The following is a 25,089-nucleotide window of genomic DNA, read 5'->3' on the forward strand; positions in this document are numbered from 1 at the left end:
ATCCCACCGAGCTTTTTCCCACACCGGGTTTCCTCATTAAAATACTGTGCACTTCTCATGTGGTTGTTGTTATTCTTGTTTACTGCATTATTTCTGGTTTACCGGTACATAGTCTTAATATGTTTTTCATGTTTTAAGTCAAGTAAATTTATATACGGGCAAGATATTGATTCACCCCCCCCCTCTCTCAGTATCTTTGGGAATGCTAACAGAAAATTCTTTGTCTATTCAAACTAAACCATCTTATTCTAAACACAAAATTAAGATAGCCTAGAATTTTTGCTAGCATTTCTCTTATTTTTCAGGTGACTTTGAAGATGCGATGAAGATGCTTGCTATCATATTGGTAATCACAAATACCCTAGGAAGGATAATTATGTTGGCCATTTGGTGGAATTGATTATATATTGCATTGATGTTTTGTCATTGATGCCAACACTAACTATTTGGATGCTTTACCGGCACCCTTCTGGTCCCAGTAGGTTGAGTGGTTTTTTGTTAATTTGGATCTGGCATGATCCGATAGGCTCCGGTATGATTTGGTTATGGAATTATCTTGTTCATGATACTCATGCTCATATTCAATAGGTTGGTTTTGGTCTTGTAATTGGATGCTATCCTATTTTCTTAGAAGCTTGGTTTTTGGTTCCAACAAGGGTTTCACCGGCAGAGCTTTTGGTGATCTTTGATGAATTGCATAAGTGTTGTTGGTGCAGCTTCTTGTGGAGTTTCAGGATGTTGTTGGTGATCATGTTTGAGACTTGGCGGATGGAGATTATTACCGTAGCATGTGGACCTATATTGGGTCCCGATTGATGTAGGTTATGGACTGACTTTAATGTAACGTGTGGATTGGACCTCTCAATGTGTTTTTGGGATGTCTTATGTGTTGGATATTATTTTTTTGGTCTAAGGCCATCATGGTTTGTAATTATGTAATTGGTTTATTATGTGGTGGCCAACCTAATTGTTTATGGTTGAGGGTTTGTATATATAGATGTAAGATCTCATTGTAGATCATATGGTAGAGATATATGGTTATGGGAAAGGAATGTAATATGCAAATAATGTGATATCATTCAGGAAGAGAATTTGGTTGATCATTGGAGATCAAATTGGGTTTATGTAAGAGGATTTAGTCATCCGGTATTGAGCTTAACCGAAACTGTACTTAGGCATAGGAGATGCTATCTTTTACAGTTCAACACTTCTCTAGATTGTAGTCTGGATTTCTATGTAGTCAGTGAGACTCTTTCTATGATGAGCAATGCGCTCTAGGTTGTTGGCCTTCCTGCAAGTACAGGCCCCTCAATTGTAATTCACATACTTAGTGCAGAAGTATTATTTGATTGTGGGTAGGCTTCCCACCATGGTTTTTCCCTTTAATGGGTTTTCCACGAATAAATCTTGGTGTCTTGTGGATGGTATTTATTTTTGTGATTATTGTTTATGCTTAATTGGTTTAACTACCATTCTGGTATTAATTTTTTGGGTTTGGGTATTAAATTTTTAATTGCTAATGGTTTCGGTAATCTATGACAACTGATTCACCACCCTCTCAATTGTCTTCCGGTTATTTGAACTGTCTAACAATTGTTATCAATGCTTTGGTCCTCTCTGCAGAAAGCTTAACTGCTTGAGGCAGATCTTATGGTGACTAATAGTTCAAGTTCATCTAGTTCTTGTGGAGCTATCTTTTGGAGAGATATTCCTAGGTTAGATGGAACAAATTACGTAGTATTGAAGATTCAGATGGAGACTCATCTGAGTGTCTTGGAAAGGATATTTAGGAGATCACATAGAATGGTGTCACACCTTATAATCTGGCATCTAGAAATCCTCCTTAGGAAAACCTAGATAAGGATCTTGAGAATGATTCTAGAGAAAGAGAAGCCCTCTTGTGTGCACTTTTTGATTAGCAAATAATGGGATTAACTGACAAATCATCTGGAAAGGCTATATGGGATAAGTTAGAGACTCTTAATAAAGGTGAGCCTACAGTGAGGATTCCTAAACTTGATGGTTACCAAGTGAGATATGAAAATTTGAAGATGGAAGAAGATGAAAGGATTACTGCATTCATGGAAAGGGTAAATGAGATTGTTATGGGAATTCAATGTTGTGGTGAAACTCTGAGTGAAGATGAAATTATTTCTAAAGTTTTGAGAACCCTACCAGCGGCTTAAAAAATGAAGGCTACTGCTATTAATGAATTGATAACAATGGCTAATGCATCTGTCAACAGAGATACTTTGGTTGGGAAACTATTTTCTTTTGAGCTTGAAGAATTTGGACCTTCTGGAGCTGTGAAGACAGAACCTGCTTTTCATGCATCTACATCTGCAACCAGTAAGCAAGTTTGGAAATATTTATTTGCAAAGGAATTAGAAGATATGAAGAGAGAAGATGATGAGTTTGAGAAACTTGAAGCACTATTTTCTAGAAGAGTACCTAAAGAACTGGTAGGAAGTAAGTATGAAGGAAAAACACCTTTTAAATATTTTGTATGTAATAAGATTGGTCATTTTGCATCTAGATGTCTTGAAAGAAATTCAAGATTTGAAGAAAGAGTTAGAATATCATTTAAGCCTAACCTTGGATATCAGAACAAGTATAAGTACAGGAAAAGAAGAGACAAATCATGATATATAGTGGATGAGGAAGGCATTATTGATTCTGATGATGAACCGACATAAAACTCTACTAGTGGTTCCGACAATGGAAAGGAATGGGTGTTCCTGGCTATCAAGGAAGATGATCTAGCACTGGAAGATAATGTACCTAAAGAGAAGGCGCTTACTACTAAAATTGAAGACAAGGATGAATGGGTAATTGACAATGGTTGTTCACATCATATGACTGGAGATAAAGGGAAGTTTATGTCTTTGCAAGAATTTGATGGAAGTCTAGTTAGATTTGGAGATGACAAAGCATGTATGATAAAAGGAAAAGGAACTATATCATTGGATGGTAAGAATAATACTGACAATATTTATTATGTTGAAGGTTTAAGGCATAATTTTTTGAGTGTAGGACAATTGGTGGATGAGGGATTTCAATTACAATTCAAGGATGGAAAATGCAAAATCATTAATAGATCTGGTTTGGAGATTGCAACTGGTACTCAGACAAAAGGTAACATATTTCATTTGAACTCTAATGAGAAGACATGTTTGATTACACAAATTGATGAGAGTTGGCTATGGCATAAAAGGTCGTGTCATGTGAATTTTGGTTGCATTGTGAAGATCAGTTCAACTGAGGCAGTTAGGGATATACCTAAGATTATGAAGCCTTATAATCCGATATGTAAAGAATGTCAAATGGGTAAACAGGTCAGAACCTCTTTTAGGAGTATACAAGATAAATTAAATGATGTTCTTGATCTTATTCATACTGATTTGTGTGGCCTTGCTAGAGTTAAAAGTTTTCAAGGTAATAGATATTTCATGCTAATCATTGATGATTATTCTATAATGATGTGGGTTACTTTTCTAAAAAAAAATCTGAAGCATTTGACAAGTTTAAAATCTTTAAGGCTAAAGTGGAAACTGAGACAGGATTGAAGATTAAATGTTTGAGGTCAGATCATGCTTAGTTTAATAACTTTTATGAGAAGCGTGGTATAAGAAGATAATTTTCTGCTCCTTGGACACCTCAACAGAATGGAGTTGTGGAATGGAAGAACAAAATTATCTTGGATGCTGCTAGAACATTGATGATGGAAGCTAGTCTACCTCATATCTACTGGAGAGAATCAGTGAGCACAACGGTTTATACATTCAACAGAGTACATATCAAAGGACAAAACCGGTAAGACACCTTATGAATTATGGTTTGGCTATACGACTATAGTTAAGTATTTTAGATTATTCGGTAGTAAATGCTATATAAGGAAAGATGATATCATTGGCAAACTTGATCCTAGATGTGATGAAGGCATATTTCTTGGTTATTCTAATGAAAGAAAGGCATATAGATGTTATAACAAGAGATTGCTGATAATTGTGGAGAGTGCTAATGTCAAAGTACATGAGTTGAACAGAAGTCAAATCAAAGTTTATGAGAAGGAACCGATAGTGGAAATGATTATATCTAAACTTGTAGCACCTTTACCAGAAGAGAGTGTTGAACCAGTTACTCCGGCACTATCAGAGAATACTACATTAACTGAAGATCAGGGAAAAAGAATAGAGAGTCATAGGACTCCTAGGTATGTGAGATTGAATCATTCAAAAGATCAAATCATTGGGGATAAGAGAAATGGAGTGATGACAAGAAGAAGACTGACAACTAATGAGATATGTTTAATTTCACAAGTTGAACTGGTATCAGTAATTGAGGCATGTAAAGATGAATATTGGTTGAAAGCTATGGAAGAAGAATTAGATTAGATTGAGAAAAATATCACATGGACTTTGGTTTCCCAACCTAAAAATAAGAATCTTATTTTAACTAAATGGTTTTTTAAGAATAAATTGAATGAGGATGGTCAAGTTATAAGAAATAAGGATAGATTAGTTTGTAAAGGATATTCTCAGAAGGAAGGAATTGATTATGGAGAGACTTTTGCACCTGTAGCTAGGATTGAAGCTGTAAGATTATTTCTTGCCTATGTTGCTTATAAAAACTACAAGGTTTATCAGATGAATGTTAAATGTGCATTTTTGAATGGGGATCTTGATAAGGAAGTTTATATTGAGAAACCTGATGGTTTTTCATTATCAAATGATACAAACATGGTTTGTAGGTTAGGAAAATCTTTATATGGATAGAAACAAGCACCCAGAACTTCGTATGCAAAGTTGGATAAATATCTTTTGATGCAAGGTTATACTAAGGGTAATGCTAACAATAATTTATATTATAAGATCATTGATGATGATATTCTGATTATTGAAGTATTTGTTAATGACATTATTTTTGGAGGTGAAGATAAGTTATGCATAGAATTTTCTAAGAATATGGAGAAAGAATTTGAGATGTCTATGATTGGTGAGATGAAGTTTTTCTTAAGTTTGCAAATCACTCAGATTGACAAAGGTATTTTCATCTGTCAAACTAAATATGCTAAGGAATTGTTGAAGAAATTTTGTATGGGAGATTCTAAACCGGTAAGTACTCCTATGGTTACAAGTGAAAAATTGACAAGAAAAGATGTTTCTGCACCGGTAAATCCTACAAGATACAAATCTATGATTGGAAGTATGCTTTATTTGACTCAGACTAGGCCTGACATTATGAATGTTGTTTGTATTGCTATAAGATTTCAGAGTGATCCTAGAGAAAATCATGAGATTGCGGTGAAAAGGATTTTTAGATACTTGCAAGGTACATTAGAATATGGTTTGTGGCACCCTAAGGATGATAACTTTACTTTATGTGCATATATAGATGCTGATTGGGCTAGAGATGTTGATGACCAGAAAAGTGGTTCTAGTGGAGCTTTCTTTCTTGGAAAGAAGTTGGTTTAATGGACCAGCAAGAAACAGTCATGTACTTCTTTATCTACTGTTGAAGTTGAGTATGTTGTTGCTGCTACTAACTGTATATAGGTTTTATGGATGAAGCAAATGTTGAAGGATATAAAAGTGGATTGTGATGCACTAGTAGTTGCTCACTGTGATAACTTTGTTGCTATTGATACATCAAAGAATCTGGTATTTCATTCTAAGACCAAGTACATATCTATCAAGTATAACTTTTTAAAGGAAAAGGTGGAAGCAAATGAAGTTAGACTAGTTTATGTGAACACTAAAGAGAATATTGTAAATATTTTCAATAAACCTTTGCCCAAGGAATCATTTGAGTACCTCAAAGATAGATTCTAGGAGTTTCTGCGCCTCTGGTAGAGACTTGATTGATGAAGTTTGGCATCAGTCCAGTATGCATTATCAGAGATACTATTCATTCTGACACTGATGTGGGGATGCTACTATTTAGGGGGAGTAGTCGGCTTTGTGATTCAATGGTTTATATTTTTGCTTTGATATTTTTTTCAAATTTTTGGCATTGATGTCAAAGGGGGAGTAATATTGATGTGAAAAAGGAAGTGAAAAGGAAAAATAAAAGGGGAGAGATATATGTATAATTCAGAAATTTACAGAGATATTATTCACAGGGGGAGTTTGGTCTTTATTTCAGAAGTTGTATGTGGGAGATTGTTGGTTGTCTTCCATTGGGGGAGACTTTCTTGGCATTTCTTGGTACTTAGATATTTTTCACATATAGTGTTGCCATCAATGCCAAAGGGGGAGATTGTTGGCCATTTGGTGGAATTGATTATGTTTTGCATTGATGTTTTGTCATTGATGCCAACACTAGCTGTTTGGATGCTTTATCGGCACCCTTCTGGTCTCGGTAGGTTGAGTGGTTTCTGGTTGATTTGGATCTGGCATGATCTAGTAGGATTCGGTATGATTTAGTTATGGAATTGGATTGTTCATGATACTCATGCTCATATTCACTAAGTTGGTTTTGGTCTGGTAATCAGATGTTATCCTGTTTGCTTAGAAGCTTGGTTTCTCATTCCAGCAAGGGTTTCACCGGCAGAGATTTTAATGAAGATCTTTGATGAATTGCATAAGTGATGTTGGTGCAATTTCTAGTGGAGTTTCAGGATGTTGTTGGTGATCATTTTTGATACTTGGTGAATGGAGATCATTGGTGTAGCGTGTGTACCTATACTGGGTCCCGGTTGATCTAGGTTATGGACCGACTTTAACGTAATGTGTGGATTGGACCTCTCGATGTGTTTTCAGGATGTCTTTAGTGTTGGATATTATTTGTTTGGTCTAAGGCCAATATGGTTTGTAATTATGTAATTAGTTTATTATCTGGTGGCTGACCTAAGTGTTTATGGTCAAGGGTTTCTATAAATAGATGTAAGATCTCATTGTAGATCATATGGTAGAGATATATGGTTATGGGAAAGGAATGTAATGTACGAATAATGTATTGGAGATCGAATTGGGTTTATGTAAGAGGATTTAGTCCTCTAGTATTGAGCTTAACCAGAACTGTACTCAGGCATAGGAGATGCTATCTTTTGCAGTTCAACACTTCTTCGGATTGTAGTCTGTATTTCTATGTAGTCAATGAGGCTCCTTTCATGATAAGCGGTGCACTCTATGTTATTGGCCTTCCTGCAAGTGCAGGCCCCTCAATTGTAATTCACATACTTACTGCATAAGTATTATCTGACTGTGGGTAGGCTTCCCACCATGGTTTTTTTCCTTTTAGTGGGTTTTCCACGTATAAATATTGGTGTCATGTGGATGCTATTTATTCTGTGGATTTCTGGTATTGATGTCAAAGGGGGAAATATATTGATGTGAAAAAGGAAGTGAAAAAGAAAACGAAAAGGGGAGAGATATATGTATAATTCAGAACTTTACAGAGATATTATTCACAGGGGGAGTTTGGTCTTTATTTCTGAAGCTATATGAGGGAGTTGTTGGTTGTATTCCATTGGGGGAGACTTGTTTGGCATTTCTTGGTACTTAGATGTTTTTCACATCTAGTGTTGTCATTAATGCCAAAGGGGGAGATTATTGGTCATTTGGTGGAATTAATTATGTGTTGCATTGATGTTTTGTCATTGATGCCAACACTAGCTGTTTGGATGCTTTACCGACACCCTTCTGGTCCCGATAGGTTTAGTGGTTTCTAGTTGATTTTGATCTAGCATGATCTGGTAGGATCCGATATGATTTGGTTATGGAATTGGCTTGCTCATGATACTCATGCTCATATTCAGTAAGTTAGTTTTGGACTGGTAATTGTATGTTGTCCTATTTTCTTAGAAGATTGGTTTATGGCTCCAGCAAGGGTTTCACCGACGGAGCTTTTGATGAATTGCATAAGTGGTGTTGTTGCAACTTCTGGTGGAGTCTGTTGGTGATCATGTTCGAGACTTGGCGGATGGAGATCATTGTTGTAGCGTGTGGACCTATACTAGGTCCCCGTTGATCTAGGTTATGGACTCGCTTTAATGTAATGTGTGGATTGGACCTCTTGATGTGTTTTCAAGATGTCTTATGTGTTGGATATTACTTGTTTGGTCTAAGGCCAACATGGTTTGTAATTATGTAATTGGTTTATTATCTGGTGGCTGACCTATTTGTTTATGGTCGAGGGTTTGTATATAGAGATGTAAGATCTCATTGTAGATCATATGATAGAGATATATGGTTATGGGAAAGGAATGTAATGTACAAATAATATAATATCATTTAGGAAGAGGATTTGGTCGATCATTGGAGATCGAATTGGGTTTATGTAGGAGGATTTATTGCTCCGATATTGAGCTTAATTGGAACTGTACTCAGGTATAGGAGATGCTATCTTTTGCAGTTCAACATTTCTCCAGATTGTAGTCTGGATTTCTATGTAGTCAGTGAGGCTCCTTTTGTGATGAGCGGTGCACTCTAGGTTGTTGGCCTTCCAACAAGTGCAGGCCCCTCAATTGTAATTCACATACTTACTGCATAAGTATTCTCTGACTATCGGTAGGCTTCCTAGCATGGTTTTTTCTTTTAGCAGGTTTTCCACATATAAATCTTGGTGTCATGTGGATGGTATTTATTCTGTGATTATTTTTTATGCTTAATTGGTTTAACTGCTATTTCATTATTAATGTTTTGGGTTCCGGTATTAAATTTTTAATTGCTAATGGTTCTGGTAATCTGCGACAAGTGATTCACCCCCCCTTCCCAATTGTCTTCCGATTATTTGAACTATCTAAGAAATTCTACCACCAGTTGGCCTCATTGGTATGAAACTAATAAAGATAGCTCTAATTATGTGTCCTTGGATGTATATGTTTTGGACTCTCTAAGTCCTTGTTGTAGTAAGAATGATAAATCCTAGGTGGGAGAATCATCAAAGTCTTCAAAGTATAAAAAGGTGAAAGAAAAGAAGAAAAAAGGCCCTAATTTGTCTCATTATATTATCAAGGATAAAAGGGTGTCTGGTTCCCCCCATGTTAAGAAGACTTTGGAGAATTCACATGTGAATTTGAGAAAGAAAATAGATGAGTAGGAAGGGGGCAAGGCCAACATTCCTAATTTTGGTGGAGACCCATAGGGGATGGGAATTCCACATTGATATCTTTGTTGAAGTTGAGAAAGATACCCCTGTAGGATTGGATAAGGGGTACTCTACCATTGGAACATGTTGGTGGTGGTCAAGGATGTGGCTGAAGGGAAAAACAATCTATTTAAATGGATGGTGTTTGAAATCAAATTGCTTAAGAAAATGGTTTATACCCTTAATGACAAAATGGAATTTGGGTAGAATAGTTTGAATAGGACCCCTTTTGTAGACAATTCAGATAAACTGCTTGCTCTTATCTAGAATGTGGCCAAGGATGCGAAAACTATGAAGTTGGATCATGAGGAAAAGATCAAGTCTCTTGAAGAGATCATTGATAAGAATCATGATAAGCGTAGGGTTGTTGTGGCTGTGAGTAGAACTATTATGTAGAATAGTTCCTGAAGGTCTCAAACAATTATATTATAAGTTGTGGACCCTTAAAGGTTTGTCAAAGGGTAATTTTGGTTCCCATTCTACTTTTGTTGAGGATGATGGAAAGAATGCTATTGCAAATCAACATGGCATGGGTACATGATCTGCTCTTGGCCTCTTCACTAAAACATGCAACCATGATAAAGGTAAGAATGATCAAGCCCAAATTTTCCATGATGTTTAGAACATCAATGAAGGTGTGATTCACAAGAATGTTGAGGCTTTAAAAATGTTAAATAATCTTTAGTAGGCTTTTGGGTCTGTTGACCCTTTTTTCTCTCTTTTGTTTTGTTGTTGGCTGGCTATTAGTTTGCATCTTTCTCTCCTAATGCTAGTTGTCCTTTTTGGTAAAGGGTTTCGGGATCCCTTCAAAATCCGTTATACTCTAATAAAAAACAACAAATAAAAGTGCAAAATACTAAAAATTGCTAGGTAAGATTATAAGATAAAGATCAATGACTGTAAGTTGGATTGAACAACAAACAATAGTGACTCTTACTCTGTCTCGAGAAAATAATATTATCAAGTGACAACATACACATTATCACCTAAGATTCAAGATTTTGTTTAAGTTATTGGGTCGATACATGTATGTCTCCATTTCTATGCATTTATTACTATGAAATTCGGATAATTTTACATGATATCTTCCCTATATTTATAAACAATATATGTAACAAGCTAAAAATAAGTAAAATTCTATTTCTGTCAAATAATCGCAATCAATCATATCTTATTAACCATGACTGCAATATTTATTTTTTCCATAAAGAGGTAAGCCCCATACTTATATTGATATATTAAAAAGTACAATTACAATGTCATGACAGATCCCAAATTTCGGAGACTAAAACTCTTGAAAAGCCATGCCCAAAAGGTAAGCAGCTTCAATATGTAACCATGACTGCAATATTAGTCTGGACACCACATAAGCATACATTGATATGAGTTGATATAGTTTAAAACTATCTTAAATAATAATAATAATAATCTATAAGATACTAAATAATTTATATTTAAGCGAGAGAGGCAACATATTCTAGATTAATATGATTCACTGCTCTGAAGAGTCCATCATTTCAGTTCTTGAAAACCCATTGTCCAGTGACAAGAAGATCTTCCTCAGTGTAAGAAAACGGGACGGATACTTTGGCCTCGGTGGCCATCAGATTAACAATGACTTTCTGGTCGGGCTTGGCGGTGACACTGTAAGTTCCACCGAAAGTGATTTCTTCTTCCTCTGTTTCCCCCCAGTTCATCGTGCGGCTCTCTTCGGCAGAGACCTGCAATCCAAAGCCCAAAGTCTCGGCAGCCGCAAGGGTGAATGAGCCGCTCACGCCCGTGGTACACGACACGGAATTGCTCCACGTCCTTGAATTCTTGACAGTGCGAGAAAAAATCATCTTATACGTGTCGGTAGACAAGGAGGTGTTGGTGTGCGACAAGGTCTGGAGAACCACTGGCTCGGAGTCGGAGATTTCAACGTTGTCCAAGTCGTACTGGATCGAGTGTACCCTGCGCCAAACCACGGGTTCCTCCACCAGATTGGTCGATTGTAGACACCCACGGGCATAAGTAGTGCCAGCCAGACCAACTGCTGTACCACCGTGAGCAGAACAAATTGTTGCCAAGGGACAGCAGAGACACGGTATGTTCATCAACCAGAACGGGTTTGAAGTGGTGGTCAGTCTCGCCCGTTTTACCGTCAGGATCGATCGCAACATAGGTGTCAGACATTCGATTCCAGTATCTATCGTAAGTCAAGTGCCGAATTTGTATGCCATCGGACGAGACCTCCACTTCGTTGGGCACGTTTGGGTCGGCGACTTTGCAAGCATTGAACTGAAGCCAGTACGTTGTCGCAAACGGTCCCACTGTTGCGCATCCCAGATAAGAACCGTTATCTCCTTTGAAGGGCACATATTGAGGAAGAATATCAAGGGACTCGGCGTACAAGAGCCCCTCCGCCTGGGAGTGGGCAAATAAGTAGCTCTCCAGGTTATTGCTTACAGCCAAAGGCTCGTTTTGTTGCACCAAATGCAGCCGCACAGCATTCTCTTTGTGAAATAAAAGGCGGAAGAGAGTACACGACGAACTTGAGCTTCCATCGGAAACGATGAGGGCGCTCTCAGGGTCTTCTTTCAACCAGAATTTCTGGTTGAAGCAGCACTTTATATGCACATGCCTCTCACCATTCTCGTTATCACCATTTTCCTCTACCAGCTCATGTTTTACCAAAGGACTGGTGAGATCATCGTAACAGAATCTTAGAAACCCGCCTTTGTACCACCCTAAATATTTGTTGTTGGCTCCTCTGAATGCCACGTTCCGGCCTACAAGTGGAGAGATTTTTGCGGCACTCATGGGCTGAGCAGGCGTAGCCATTCTGAAATGCAAATAGCAGTGAATTCGAACTATGCTCAAGGCGCTTCTGCTATACATGTTGGCTTTCGTGCCTGTCATCGTTTATGTTTATATAGACCTTAAGATCCGACATGTTGGCTATCGTGTCTGGATATCATGGATTAGCTCACACAATAAGTAATCTCATGAGGAGAAGACTCCCTTTTCACTATTGAACGAAGTTATCTATCCACCCACCCTCCCACTTGGCCACTATAATGGAATGGTAGATCGAATAGCTTACCACTATCCGAAGAAAGAAGTGCAAGGTCGAAGGGCTCCCCTCCCCAGTATGGGATGAAAGAGCTTCCCATAGATGCTGAAGCTCGAAGAGCCCACCTCTCTAGAGTTACCCAAATCTTAGCTTTGTTCCCACAATTGGGAATTCATGGATTTTCCATGGGAATTATTTATTAATGGAATTTGTCGCTATTTCATCTATTTTAGCTGTTTGATCAGTTATTTGAATCTACAACAATTGCATTTTGAGGTCTCATTTAAATAGTTATTCAATTATATTCAATTATATTAATTTTATCACATTTTTAGTTACATCTATTGTCATTTATTCATCATTATTGACCATTTATTAAAGATGTACTTTTATTCATATATATATATTTCACCATAATGTTGAGATCCACACGTTATTGTCCTACAGCAATTTTAAGGAGCTCAAGTCTAATCCTTAAATTTTAAACTTTTAGATTCAAATTCAGCTTGGTTTATGTTTTTGTGGCTATTTATTATGGCTTGGTATTTAAAAGAATTTAGTGTGAACTTAAAAAGCCATCTACAACTTCTAGAAATATACTAATTTGAAGACTTACGCAAACACATCTACAACTACAAGGATTAGTCTTTCTAGAAACATTTTAATTTGAAACTTGACATAAACACATTCACATAAGGGCCAAGATCTATAGAAAGATATCTACATGCTTGAGAATGTAATCTTTGAATATTCATCTAAGCTCATACATTTAGTTTTACAAGTAGATTGATTAGGGAGAACTGACACTTTCCATTTGATAAATTTCTCAAGGTATTTATCATTTTTCAAATTTAATCAATTTAAATGTATCCTACTATATGTAATTATATGTATTAAATTAACCTAGTTTAATCCAACTACTATTTTTGTACTTTCAATTATGTAAATGCGACCATGAACCATAAGATGAATATTTGTAACTTGCAACTTGCTAAATGTCTTAGACAATAGTAAAAGTTAAAGAAATATTATTAATTCCTATTAGGATGTAGCTATACTATGACATCTTTGGAGTTAAAAATAATTATAATACACAAAACAACTATAAAAAAAAATTTAATAATTTATCATCAACTCTATAATGTTTAAATTTGAAAAGAAAATTATTGATTTTTAATTTAACATTCTATAGAATAGTTGATATAACCTTTCAATACAATAAAAATCTTATTATTGTTAGTAATTTAGCATTTTTAAAAAGAAAATCAATAAAATTATATGAAATTTCTTACAATATCTCATTTTTTTGTTAAAATGTTTCTATGAAATTTGTATATACATCATAACATCCTCACCAATGAATATATACATTATAACCTTAGGTTTGAGATCTACAATACACACAACTATTTTATATTTTCACCATGGTCTAAGTTGTGTAGTTCCACATATATGCTAACACTATTAATGTCAAATACATCAATTTTCCACAATCCAGAAAATTATGATTAATGCTTCTGCATTTGATTATGTGTTATATTTTGCATCAACATTTTGGATCACTCTGATCCATCATCATGATGGATGGATGAATGCAAACAGTATTAATGTCAACAATAAAATTCATTTTTTCAAAATGTTATTATAATGGTCATAAATATGCAATTGTTTTCACTAAATAGAAAAATGGTGTAACATTCTATAAAATCAAATCTACAAAATCAATTACAGAAGACATAGTTGATTTCAATCTAATAATAATTTGTCAATTAAGATCATGAATATGTTAATCCCATTATAACACATAAATGAAAGATAGAAAGTTTTAAAATAATGATGCACTTATGAATATTCTAGTAAAAATTGTTACAATTGTTCACTCTGGTGAAATCATGCTATTATTATGTGTTATTCAACAAACTATTTGATTTTATCGTATTTACAATAATATTTTTACTATTATTATACTAGTATTATCATATTTTAAGGTAAATATACTACTTATATAGAATTTTCATGGTGAAATTTGTATACTTTTGGATTTGTATTTCTATTTTGTTTTGAATTTATTCTTAGAGAATGTCTTAATATAATTACATAAATATGTGTATATTTTTGTGTTAAATTTTCTTTCCATAAGTCTTATGTATATTCACCTAATCTTATTTACACATATCTTAATATAAGTTACCATCTTGCTAGCCTCTTTGCACCAATTCTCATGCATTTCTCTAATTCAAAAGAGGTTACAATTGAAGAAGAAAACACTATAGCAATTACACACCTAGAAACTAACTAAAAATCACAATCTATTTGAATTATATTAAAAAATTAATTTATAATGTTCAATAAAAATTGAAATATTTATATTTGATATGATATAAATTTGTTTTTGGTAAACTATAATATGAACTCGCATCTTCCACTAAATCTCACCTCCAAGATCTAACCAATATAACATCTAAAATAATGCCAAGTTAAAGCTGTTTTATTTGGGAAAGGATAAATTGTGAATTATAATTAATTTATTAAATCAAACCAAACTATCAGATTGCTTAAATTAATATGGAAATTATTCATAAGATTGAGGAATGTGGAGTTGGTGGTTGTAACGATGAGGTCACAATTGCTTGCTTGTAATGATGACGGCATTGTGACGTAGATTGAGTTATATTTCAAGAGAAGATAGCACAGAATTTGCTTTCACATCACCGTACTTCCCATGGAGTTAATATTGTCTTTGCTTTTTTAACTGTTGCAGTGCTGATGTGGTAAGATTTGAAAATGAAATGGATACAAAAATCACACAGCCTAAAAATGATTGGAGTATTTTATGTGGTAAGATTTGAAAGTGGAAAAGAATGGATACAAAAATCACTGAGCCTGAAAACGATGTAAGGAAGTTGGTGGAGCAAATCTCAAATACTCAAACCTAGTGTATATAAACGACGCAAGATGCAACAGTCTCAATATATCCTCCTTGCAAATTTGCAGCGAAGCATATTTGGAATTCGTCATGGCCGCTTCTGTTGAGACTGATCCTCTTCCTCCTCAAGACATCATGGCCAGTTATCCTTAGCCTTTGAGACTAACACTTTCTGCTCCTCGCCACGTTGCATTTAGAGGAGCGAACAATAAGTATCTAGGGTGGACGAAAGGCGGCTTTATGAAATTCATCTATGATGATCTGACCAATCCTTTTGTAAAGCATCAAGTGGTGAATGAAGAAACGGATAATGGAGAGAGGTATGTGCATATAAACTGCTGTTTTAACCAGAAATTCTGGAGGAGACAAGACAGCAGTAGCTGGTTGATAGTAGCCGGCGGACGATACCCAGACAGAGATCGCTCCCGGTGGTCCTGCACTCTCTTTGACAGGGTGTATAGCGATCAGGATGCCTCTGTGCGCCTCCATTTGCTGCAGCCAAGCAAACTGTTAGCGATCTACGAAACAAAAACTGCTCAAGGCGACTGCCTGTTTGTGCAGGCGGATAAGCTAAATGAGGCGGCGCATGAATTGCAAGCCGTGTTCCTTGATCTTCTCCCCGAGATCTTTGCCTTGCTAGGGGACAACGGCAATTATCTTGCCGCTTCTACCTTGGGAATTAATGATTATCTCCAGTTCGACAGCACGGATATTGGCAGCTCTGCCGTTCGGCATCAAGTGATGTACCGCCAGGACGACGGGACCATGGCCGTCAAAAGTTTAGGTTTCGGTGCATTCTGGGAAAGGAGGAGCCCTTCAGCTATCCAAACGATCCTGGGTGACGCATCCGACTACGATCCATCCCAGAAGAACATGCTCTTCCGACCTCTTCAAGTGGATATCGAGACGGTGGCACTTATATGCCTCGGCACCAATTTTTTCTGCAGAAGGGAAGAGACAGAAACGGGACATCATTTCTTCTCTCCTGTCGCATCCATGTTAGAAGAAGCCACGTTGCTTAAGGTGAGGGAAACTGTGATCCAGCGCAAAGTGCATTCAGTGGAGTATGATTTGAAGAATATCGAGATCTATGATGCGGCGCAGCTCCTAGCGGCCACTGTTGTGGCCATCAACAAAACCACCACCGCCCAAACAACCGAGTTGAATTTGTCCCGCAAGGTGAAGAATAGTAGATCGTGGAGCAACTCACTATCTTACACAACGGGCATCAAGGGCAGTTTCACCATGGGAGTCCCATCAATTGGAGAGTCCGGCGTGGAGGTGTCTGATTCAAAGACGAGCACTAAGGAGTGGGGTGAAAGCGAGGAAGATGAGACCACCCTCGGCGGCAATTACTCTGTCACTGTCAAGCCCGGGGTGAAGCTCACTGTCCTCCTGCGCGCTACCCAGGGGAAATTTTCGCTCAAATTCTCATACGTCCAAGAGGATGTTCTTAGCACCGGGGAACAGGTCAAGGCTACCAAGGACGATGGGGTTTTTACCGGCGTCAATTACTTCAATATTCAAACTGAAAACCATGTAACTCCCATTACAATGTGAAGATTAATTTATCTTATCATTTCACCACTAGTCTATTATATGCTCCTGCTACAATAAACAAGACCTGCAAACTGCATGTTTAGTTTGCAAAAGCTAGGTGCTTTGTTTGGTCTAATAAGCCGCTTTTTATAATTTACTGTAATAAGCATGATCATTTGTTTCTGTATAAATCTTAGTCAACTCTTCTGCTTGAAAAAACTTATATTTTCGTTTACTTGAGATAGAGCTAATATATCATATGAATGCAATATTTAAATGTGTCTATTAGCTTAAACACTTGGAGGCTTTTCACATAAGAGTTTTAGGATGAGGTATATTATGCTTGAAGCATTAGTCATTAAGGGGAAATTTTCGCTCAAATTCTCATACGTCCAAGAGGATGTTCTTAGCACCGGGGAACAGGTCAAGGCTACCAAGGACGATGGGGTTTTTACCGGCGTCAATTACTTCAATATTCAAACTGAAAACCATGTAACTCCCATTACAATGTGAAGATTAATTTATCTTATCATTTCACCACTAGTCTATTATATGCTCCTGCTACAATAAACAAGACCTGCAAACTGCATGTTTAGTTTGCAAAAGCTAAGTGCTTTGTTTGGTCTAATAAGCCGCTTTTTATAATTTACTGTAATAAGCATGATCATTTGTTTCTGTATAAATCTTAGTCAACTCTTCTGCTTGAAAAAACTTATATTTTCGTTTACTTGAGATAGAGCTAATATATCATATGAATGCAATATTTAAATGTGTCTATTAGCTTAAACACTTGGAGGCTTTTCACATAAGAGTTTTAGGATGAGGTATATTATGCTTGAAGCATTAGTCATTAATTTGATACGATTCTTAGTGTATATTTATTTTAAAGCATTATTGATGTTATGATTTTGTTTTAATATTTTGTGTGATTTAAATTAATGTAATTTCTGATAATTAATGTCATTATACAAATTATAAAAAAATAATACATAATAAGAGGTATATTGCATCAAGAACTTCTTGTTATTGGTTATTTTTGTATGTAGATCATAAATAAAGATTGTAAAAATGATATAGGTTTTGAAATAGCTAATTTTATTGTCCAAATTATTTTTGTTGTAATAAAGCATTAAGTATGCAAATCTTTTACTAAAAAATGTGATTTACTTGGTTTGATTATGTAAAAATATTTTAAGAAGAGGGTAGTTCAATCAACAAAGCATCGTATAGAACCAAGAAGAAGAGAACAAAACCCTTGAATAACATAATCCTTAAAGGTTCATGAGAGAATCATGGCTACGATCTTATATACATATCCAAAATATGTGCATGGAAAAATGATGTAATAGTGTATCCAAAGTACTAAAAGAGAGAAGGGTAGTGTTGGGTGTGTGTGAAAAAATGGAGGTATAATGAGGTAAGGGGTAGTGTCATACCTATTGATGGATTGATCACATTATGGGAAGTATTTGTTGTGGGACAAGGTGGGAATATAGTATGAGTCATTGGTTGGGAAGATGAATATTATAGGATACATGAATGATGGTTGTAACAACAATTCTAATGTGGTAGAAGGATAAGATATAGATGGGATGGTAGAGGACATAGATGCACTACAATAAGGTGTGGTAAAACATTTATTGTCAAGAGTTAGTCCATGTTTAGGTACCAAGCTAATGAGAAATGAACAAGGAAGGATATTTTTGAGGAATAGCTACAAGGATAATGATAGTGGTCATGGTAGTGGCATCTAGGTGGGGATAAGATTGTAGACTTGGTAATTTTTCAAGGGTTGTCAACACAAAAATCCAAATCATTGCTAGAAAGGTTGATCATTGTGTGGTTTAAATGAGTGCTCCTTCTCAATGGAAGATTGAGATTGTGAATAGCTCATGAAATAAACAATGTCTTATGATGATGAAGTATAAGAAGACGATACACTACAAATAACTTTAGATGTGAGAAATAATCCAAAAAAAAAACAATTGTGTATTAGATCTAAAAGGTGAAACATCTAAAAAAAGGAGCTAAGGAGGATGGGTAAAAGTGAAAGTCATAATAAGGCACAAATCTTAGGTAGAAAGACAGCAGTGAATAGAAACACTAAACTCTACTAAGATATTTTAAATTGGAATGCTAAAAATCAATGAAGGTATAGCTCTAAAGTAAAGCCTTAAAGCGTGTAAGATCATACAGATTCATATAAAAGTGTACAAAAAAATCAATTTACACCAAGGTTAATGTAGTCTAATTAAATGAAAGCATGCCAATAGGATATAAACTATCCTAGATTTACTTTAATAAGAACTGAAAATTGTTGAACAATTAAATTAGTGTTATTACAACCCTTATATATATTAGTGTTAATTATTCTTGACTTGTAATCTAGTAGCCTTTTATTGTAAGTAGCTTCCTAGTCATTGTTAATCTAGTTAAATATTTGAAATATTGGATTATGATAAAAAATTATAAGTGGGAAAATACCAAAATATTAAATGTACTAAAGAAAGTATTGTAGATTTTCATTGGCAATTAAAATAGTAGCAAAATTTGTGGCAAGCATAAGCCCACTCCCTAATGAGTGGTAATCTATTTTGAATGAACTAAATCATATCAACATAATTAGGAAAAACCATTTTTTGATTCCCATCGCAAGATTTGATTCTCTAATAATTATCAAAATCATTTTTACCCTTTTTGTTTTGCATAACAAAAAAATTGTTGGTAATAACATAGACTCAAATCAATGATGGGTTTTCTTTAAATGAAAGGTCCTAGATTTGAATCCTAATTGATTCATGAAAACTCAAGCATTGTGAATACATAGTAAGACATGCATTTCTAAAGAATTTGTTAATCGTGAAGAAATGAAAGATCCATAAGAGATGGGATGCTATTATTTAAAATGACTCATTGTTGTATGATTAAATATTTTTCTTATGATTTTGTTGGTTAACATATTTATCACCTAACTCTATATTTTCTGTTGGCATATGTGCAAGAGTATGATGACATGATGATATTGTATGTTGTCATTGATGTCAATACGCTGAGAAGTGAACTGGTATATTGAAGTTAAGCAACTGGCAAAGAGAACCGGTATGGTGGTGTAAATTGGTATATGTGCAACTGGCAAAGAGAACTGGTATGGTGGTGTAAACCGGTATATGTGTAAACCGGTATATGCTAAGAAGTTAAGCAACTGGCAAAGAGAACCGATATGGTGGTGTAAACCAGTATATGTGCAATAAGTGAACCGGTATGATGTAGTGAACTGGAACCTGTATGTGAGAATGAGAACTGGTACATGGAATGTGGTAGGACTACCGGTTGGTAGTCTTAGCTTCAAGGTTTTCAGTTGAAGTGTTCCAAGCCTATGTGATTCAACCGATGACATTGTGTGATGGGTTAGCATTGTAATGAAGATTAGATCATGTTGGCACATCAACCTCGTGCACATGAAGGAACTTGCATGAAGGAGATTGATCCTATCTACCTCGAGAATGTGCAAAGTCTTTGCAAACAGTGGAGAACGTGTGATGGGTTATTGCCTCCATGAAGCGGTGAAGAACGAATGATGCAAAATATCTTGAGATTTATTCAAGACCGTTGTATTCAAATGCAAAGTGCTCAATGGTCAGGATCAAACCGATCAATTTCTTAACCTAAGTGTTTAGGGTTTAGGGTTTATGCTACCAACCTATTTGTGTTCTATAAGGTCAATGTTGTGTTTCATGTTTATATTATTGGCAAATATTGTGTGTGTATCTAAGTGCAGAGATACATGATTCTTGGTAGACCAGATAAGAGGATTGATGCCTGCATAGTGTGTGTGTAGAAGGAAGGAACTAAAGCGGATCTACAATGGCATTGAGTGCTACTACCAAATCATAGTAATATGTGTTGATCTTTAACTACTTCAATAGTTGGAAAATCCCTTAACTAGGTAGCTTTAACAAGCTTGTTGTAAATCCTTTAACATGGTGACTCAAAGCCATTGAGTTCATAAAGTCCTCTAACAAGGAAACCTCTAATAGGGTTTAACCCCTAGCCAGGTATTCTATCCATCCCTTAACCAGGTGATCCCTAATAGGATCGGTTCCTAACAGAACCTGTTCTAACAGTCTTTAACCAGACTAGGCTCCTAACAGAGAGGACTTCTAAAGAGTTCAAAAATAGCTTGTGGGTATTCATCCCCACCGTGGTTTTTCCTAGTTTTGTTTCTATGTGAAAAATATGTGTGTCATGTGTGATGCCTCTTTCATGTGATGCTTTGTTATTTTATATCAAGTAGTGAATCATGTTATGCTAGTAAATTATTGTATCTCTGATGATAGATTATCTATTTATCCATAAGCATAAAGTGAAAATGAGGGAGTAGGTTGTATGGAAAGCTAAGTGTTGTCGGTTTATGTCTTTCCTAGTAGCATTGTGTTTAATAGGTAGTAATTTGGTTCTGACCGGTGTTAGTGATTGCCAATCAAGTTCACTGCTTGCAGTCGAACCGGTTAGGGAAAAGTTTTTGTGCCTGTACTGATTCACCCCCCCCCCCCCTCTCAATACCTGTTTGGTACTCACCGTTCATCATTGAGTTATCAATTGGTATCAAAGCATCTTCCAGGTCCTCTATGTTGTAAACTTAACCGCTTGAGGCAAAGATCCTACGCTAATGATGAAGAGGGAAGGTCCAAAGTTTAACAAAGATAACTTTAAAATATGGAAGGACAAGATGAAGATATACATCAAAAGCATGGGTGCATAACATTGGAGCTATGTTGAGAATGCTTATTTTATCCCTACCGGTATTCTCACCAATTATCAGGAGAGAGAGATTCAGGAGAATGGGCAAGTCATGGAATCCCTAATCAACAATTTGTTTGACATTGAGTTAATTGATGTCTAGGATAAAGAAAATCCCAAAGAAGTATGGGATACTCTTGAGAATATCTATGGCAGTGACGAGCATGTAAAACAAGCTAAGGAAGAAAGCCTTAGAGGGAAGTTTTAAGACATGTGGATGGTTGAAGGTGAGACCATTCAATAATATGGAATAAGAATCAAAACTGTTGTTGGAGATATCAAGAGTGCAGGTGGTAAAATGGAAGATTCCAATGTTGTTAGCAAAGTTTTGAGATCCTTATTACCGGTCTATGCAATAAGGGTTGTTGCTATTTAGGAGTTGAGATTAATAGACAAGACTAAGGTATCCCTAGACTCCATCATTGAAAAATTAACAACCTATGAGCTAAATAGTTTTGATGACAGTGTTCAAAAGACTGAATCAGCTTTTAGGGCATCTGCTGCACCATCCAAAAAAGGAAAAGAAGCAAGCACCAGCAGTGAACCAAGACAGACCAGAGAAATGGATGATGAGGAGATTCTGATGGAATTTGAAGCTCTTCTTGCCAAGAGACTTCCTAAGGGAACCAATAAATACAGAGGTAAGCTTCCTTTGAAATGCTTCTCTTGTAACCAGATAGGACACATCGCTATAAATTGTCCTAATGGTAATAGCAAGATCAAACCGGAAAGGTTTAAGAAATTCAATGGAGGAAACTGGAGAAACTATTTTGTAGCAGTTGATGAAGGTGTCACTGATGAGGAATTAGAAGATAAAGAAAATGAAGATATTGTGCTCGTTGTAGTCAAGGAAGATGTGTTAGACAAAAAGGCTCTTGTCTCCCACTTTGATAATTCAAATGAGTGGATTATTGACAGTGGTTGTTCTCACCAGATGACTGGTGACCAGAGTATGTCTATATCTCTAGAAGAGTATGATGGTGGTGTGGTTCCCTTTGGTAATGATTCACCATGTATGGTCAAAGGCATAGGGTCCATCTCTCTAAATGGAAAGAGAAGTGCTGACAATTTGTATTGGGTGGAAGATCTCAGAGATAATCTATTGAGTGTTGCCTAGTTGAATGATAGTGGACTCAATCTGGAAGTCAAAAATGGAGTGTGCAAAATCAAAGGAAAGAATGGTGAATTGATGGCCACCGGTATGCAGACCAAAGGTAACTTATTTCAACTGAATGCAAATGTAAGTACATGTCTTATGGCTAAGTTTGATGATAGCTGGATATGGCATAGAAGACTCTGCCATATAAACTTTGATAACATTGTGAAGGCCAGTAAGACCAAGGCAGTTAGAGGATTACCTATGTTGAGCAAACCAGAAAATCCTTTGTACAGAGAGTGTCAACTGGGGAAAATGTCTTCCTCAACCTTCAAAGGTAAATCTTTAACTACTGACAATTTACTTGATCTTATGCATACTGATTTGTGTGGTCCTATGAAAACTAGGAGTGTGCAGGGATATATGTATCTTATGATTCTAATAGATGATTGCTCAAGAATGATTTGGGTCACATTCTTGAAAGACAAATATGAAGCTTTTGGAAATTTCAAAGCCTTCAGGGCACTGGTAGAAAAGGAAAGTGGTAGAAGAATCAAATGCCTTAGAACTGATCAAGGAGGGGAATTCACTTCTGGTGAATTCAACAAATATTATGAAGAGAATGGCATCAAGAGGCAATTGTCTACCCCCCGGACTCCACAGCAGAATTGCTTAGCAGAGAGGAACAACCAAACTGTGGTTCAAGCGGCTAGAACTATGCTTATCCAAGGAAAAGTTACTCACACCTTTTGGAGAGAAGCGATGAGCACTGCATTCTACATAATGAACCGGGTACTCATCAAGAAAGGAAAGGATAAGACTCCTTATGATTACTGGACCAGTAAGACACCAGTGGTAAGCTACTTTAGAGTATTTGGTGTCAAATGTTATATCAAGAGGAGTGAACATCAGAGCAACTTTGATGCAAAATGTGATGAGGGAATATTCCTACGATATTCCACCAAAAGCAAAGCTCTCAAATGCTTCAGCAATAAGACTCAGAGAATTGTTGAAAGCATCAATGTTAGAGTTGATGAAACCTCTGAGAAATCTAAGGAAACTGACAGTGAGCAAGTAGGAGATGAATCGGTAGTTACCTTTTGGGAACCGGTTGCAAAATAGCCAAGCACCAGTAACAGTGCTCCTACATCTGTGGATGCTAATGCTGATGAAGATGAGGATGAAGAAGAAAAGAAAGAGAAGTCTATTAAGAATATACCCAGGTATGTAAAAATCAATCATGATCCAAAGCAGATCAGAGGAGACAAAGATACAAAAATTCTTACAAGAAGAAAGGTCAGAGAAAAGTCATGTATGATCTCTGAATTTGAGCCTAAATCATTCAAAGAGGCACATAAAGATGAAGATTGGATCAAGGCAATGGAAGAAGAACTTGCTCAGATAGAGAAGAATGGTACATGGTCTTTGGTACCCAGACCGGAGCATAAAAATGTCATTGGTACCAAATGGGTTTTCAGAAATAAACTAAATGAAGATGGGACAGTGATAAGAAACAAAGCCAGACTGGTGTGTAAGAGGTATGCTCAAGAAGAAGCAGAAGACTATGGAGAAACCTTTTCTCTAGTAGCCAGATTGGAAGGAGTTCATATGCTTCTTGCATATGCAGCTTTTAAAGGATTTAAGGTATACCAAATGGATGTAAAATCTGCATTCCTAAATGGAATACCTGAAGAGGAGGTGTATATAGAGCAACCAAATGGGTTTTCCCTAACAAAAGAGTGACATGGTGTGTAGGCTACATAAAGCCTTGTATGGACTAAAGCAAGCACCTAGAGAATGGTATGAACACTTGCACTCCCATCTTGTGAAGATTGGATTTGAAAGAACAAGTGAAGATAGCAATATCTACTTGAAATCAGAAGGAGATCAGATTCTGATCTATGAAGTATTTGTTGATGACATCATCTGTGGAGGAGATGACAAGATGAGTCATGATTTTGTAGATGAGATGAAGAAGGAATTTGAGATGTCACTCATAGGGAAGATTAAGTTCTTCATTAGACTGCAGATTCAACAAATGAAAGATGGAATCTTTATTACTCAGTCCAAGTATGTCAAAGAGGTGTTGAAAACCTTTGGCATGGAAGACAGTAAACTGGTTGCTACACCAATAGTGACCAGTTGTAAGCTACCAAAAGAGGATGACTCGGCATTGGTAAACGAGAAGGAATACCGATCAATGATTGGTAAGTTGCATTATGTAGTGCATAGCAGACCGAATATTGCACATGTAGTGGGTATTACCGCTCAGTTTCAACAAAGCCCAAGAGAATCCCACTTGGTAGTAGTTAAGTGGATTCTTAGATATCTGAAGGGAACTATTGACTATGGGTTATTGTATCCATACAATAATGAGCTCAACCTGAAAGTGTTGACAAATGCTAATTGGGCTGGTAATGTAGATGACCGGAAGAGCACAACCGATGGTACATTCTTTCTCGGTGGTAGACTAGTCTCATGTATGAGTAAAAAGCAGAGCTGTATCTCTCAGTCTACAGTAGAAGCAGAGTATGTTGTAGCTTTTATGAACTGCACCTAGACTACTTGGATGAAGCATGTATT

General features: G+C 36.2%; 2 protein-coding genes across 2 annotated transcripts; one reads left to right on the forward strand and one right to left on the reverse strand.

Moving 5' to 3' along the window:
• Positions 1-11,007: 11,007 nt before the first annotated feature.
• On the reverse strand, positions 11,008-11,991 carry LOC131857511 (uncharacterized). The gene has a single exon (XM_059210164.1). The coding sequence runs from the start codon at positions 11,989-11,991 to the stop codon at positions 11,008-11,010; it is 984 nt and encodes a 327-aa protein (XP_059066147.1).
• A 3,320-nt stretch (positions 11,992-15,311) lies between these two features.
• LOC131857512 (uncharacterized) lies at positions 15,312-16,631 on the forward strand. Its single transcript, XM_059210165.1, has one exon. It carries the CDS (start codon positions 15,312-15,314, stop codon positions 16,629-16,631), a length of 1,320 nt encoding a protein of 439 aa, XP_059066148.1.
• The last annotated feature ends 8,458 nt before the right edge of the window (positions 16,632-25,089 follow it).

This window comes from Cryptomeria japonica, chromosome 8 (genome assembly GCF_030272615.1).
Source record: "Cryptomeria japonica chromosome 8, Sugi_1.0, whole genome shotgun sequence".
Taxonomy (NCBI): domain Eukaryota; kingdom Viridiplantae; phylum Streptophyta; class Pinopsida; order Cupressales; family Cupressaceae; genus Cryptomeria; species Cryptomeria japonica.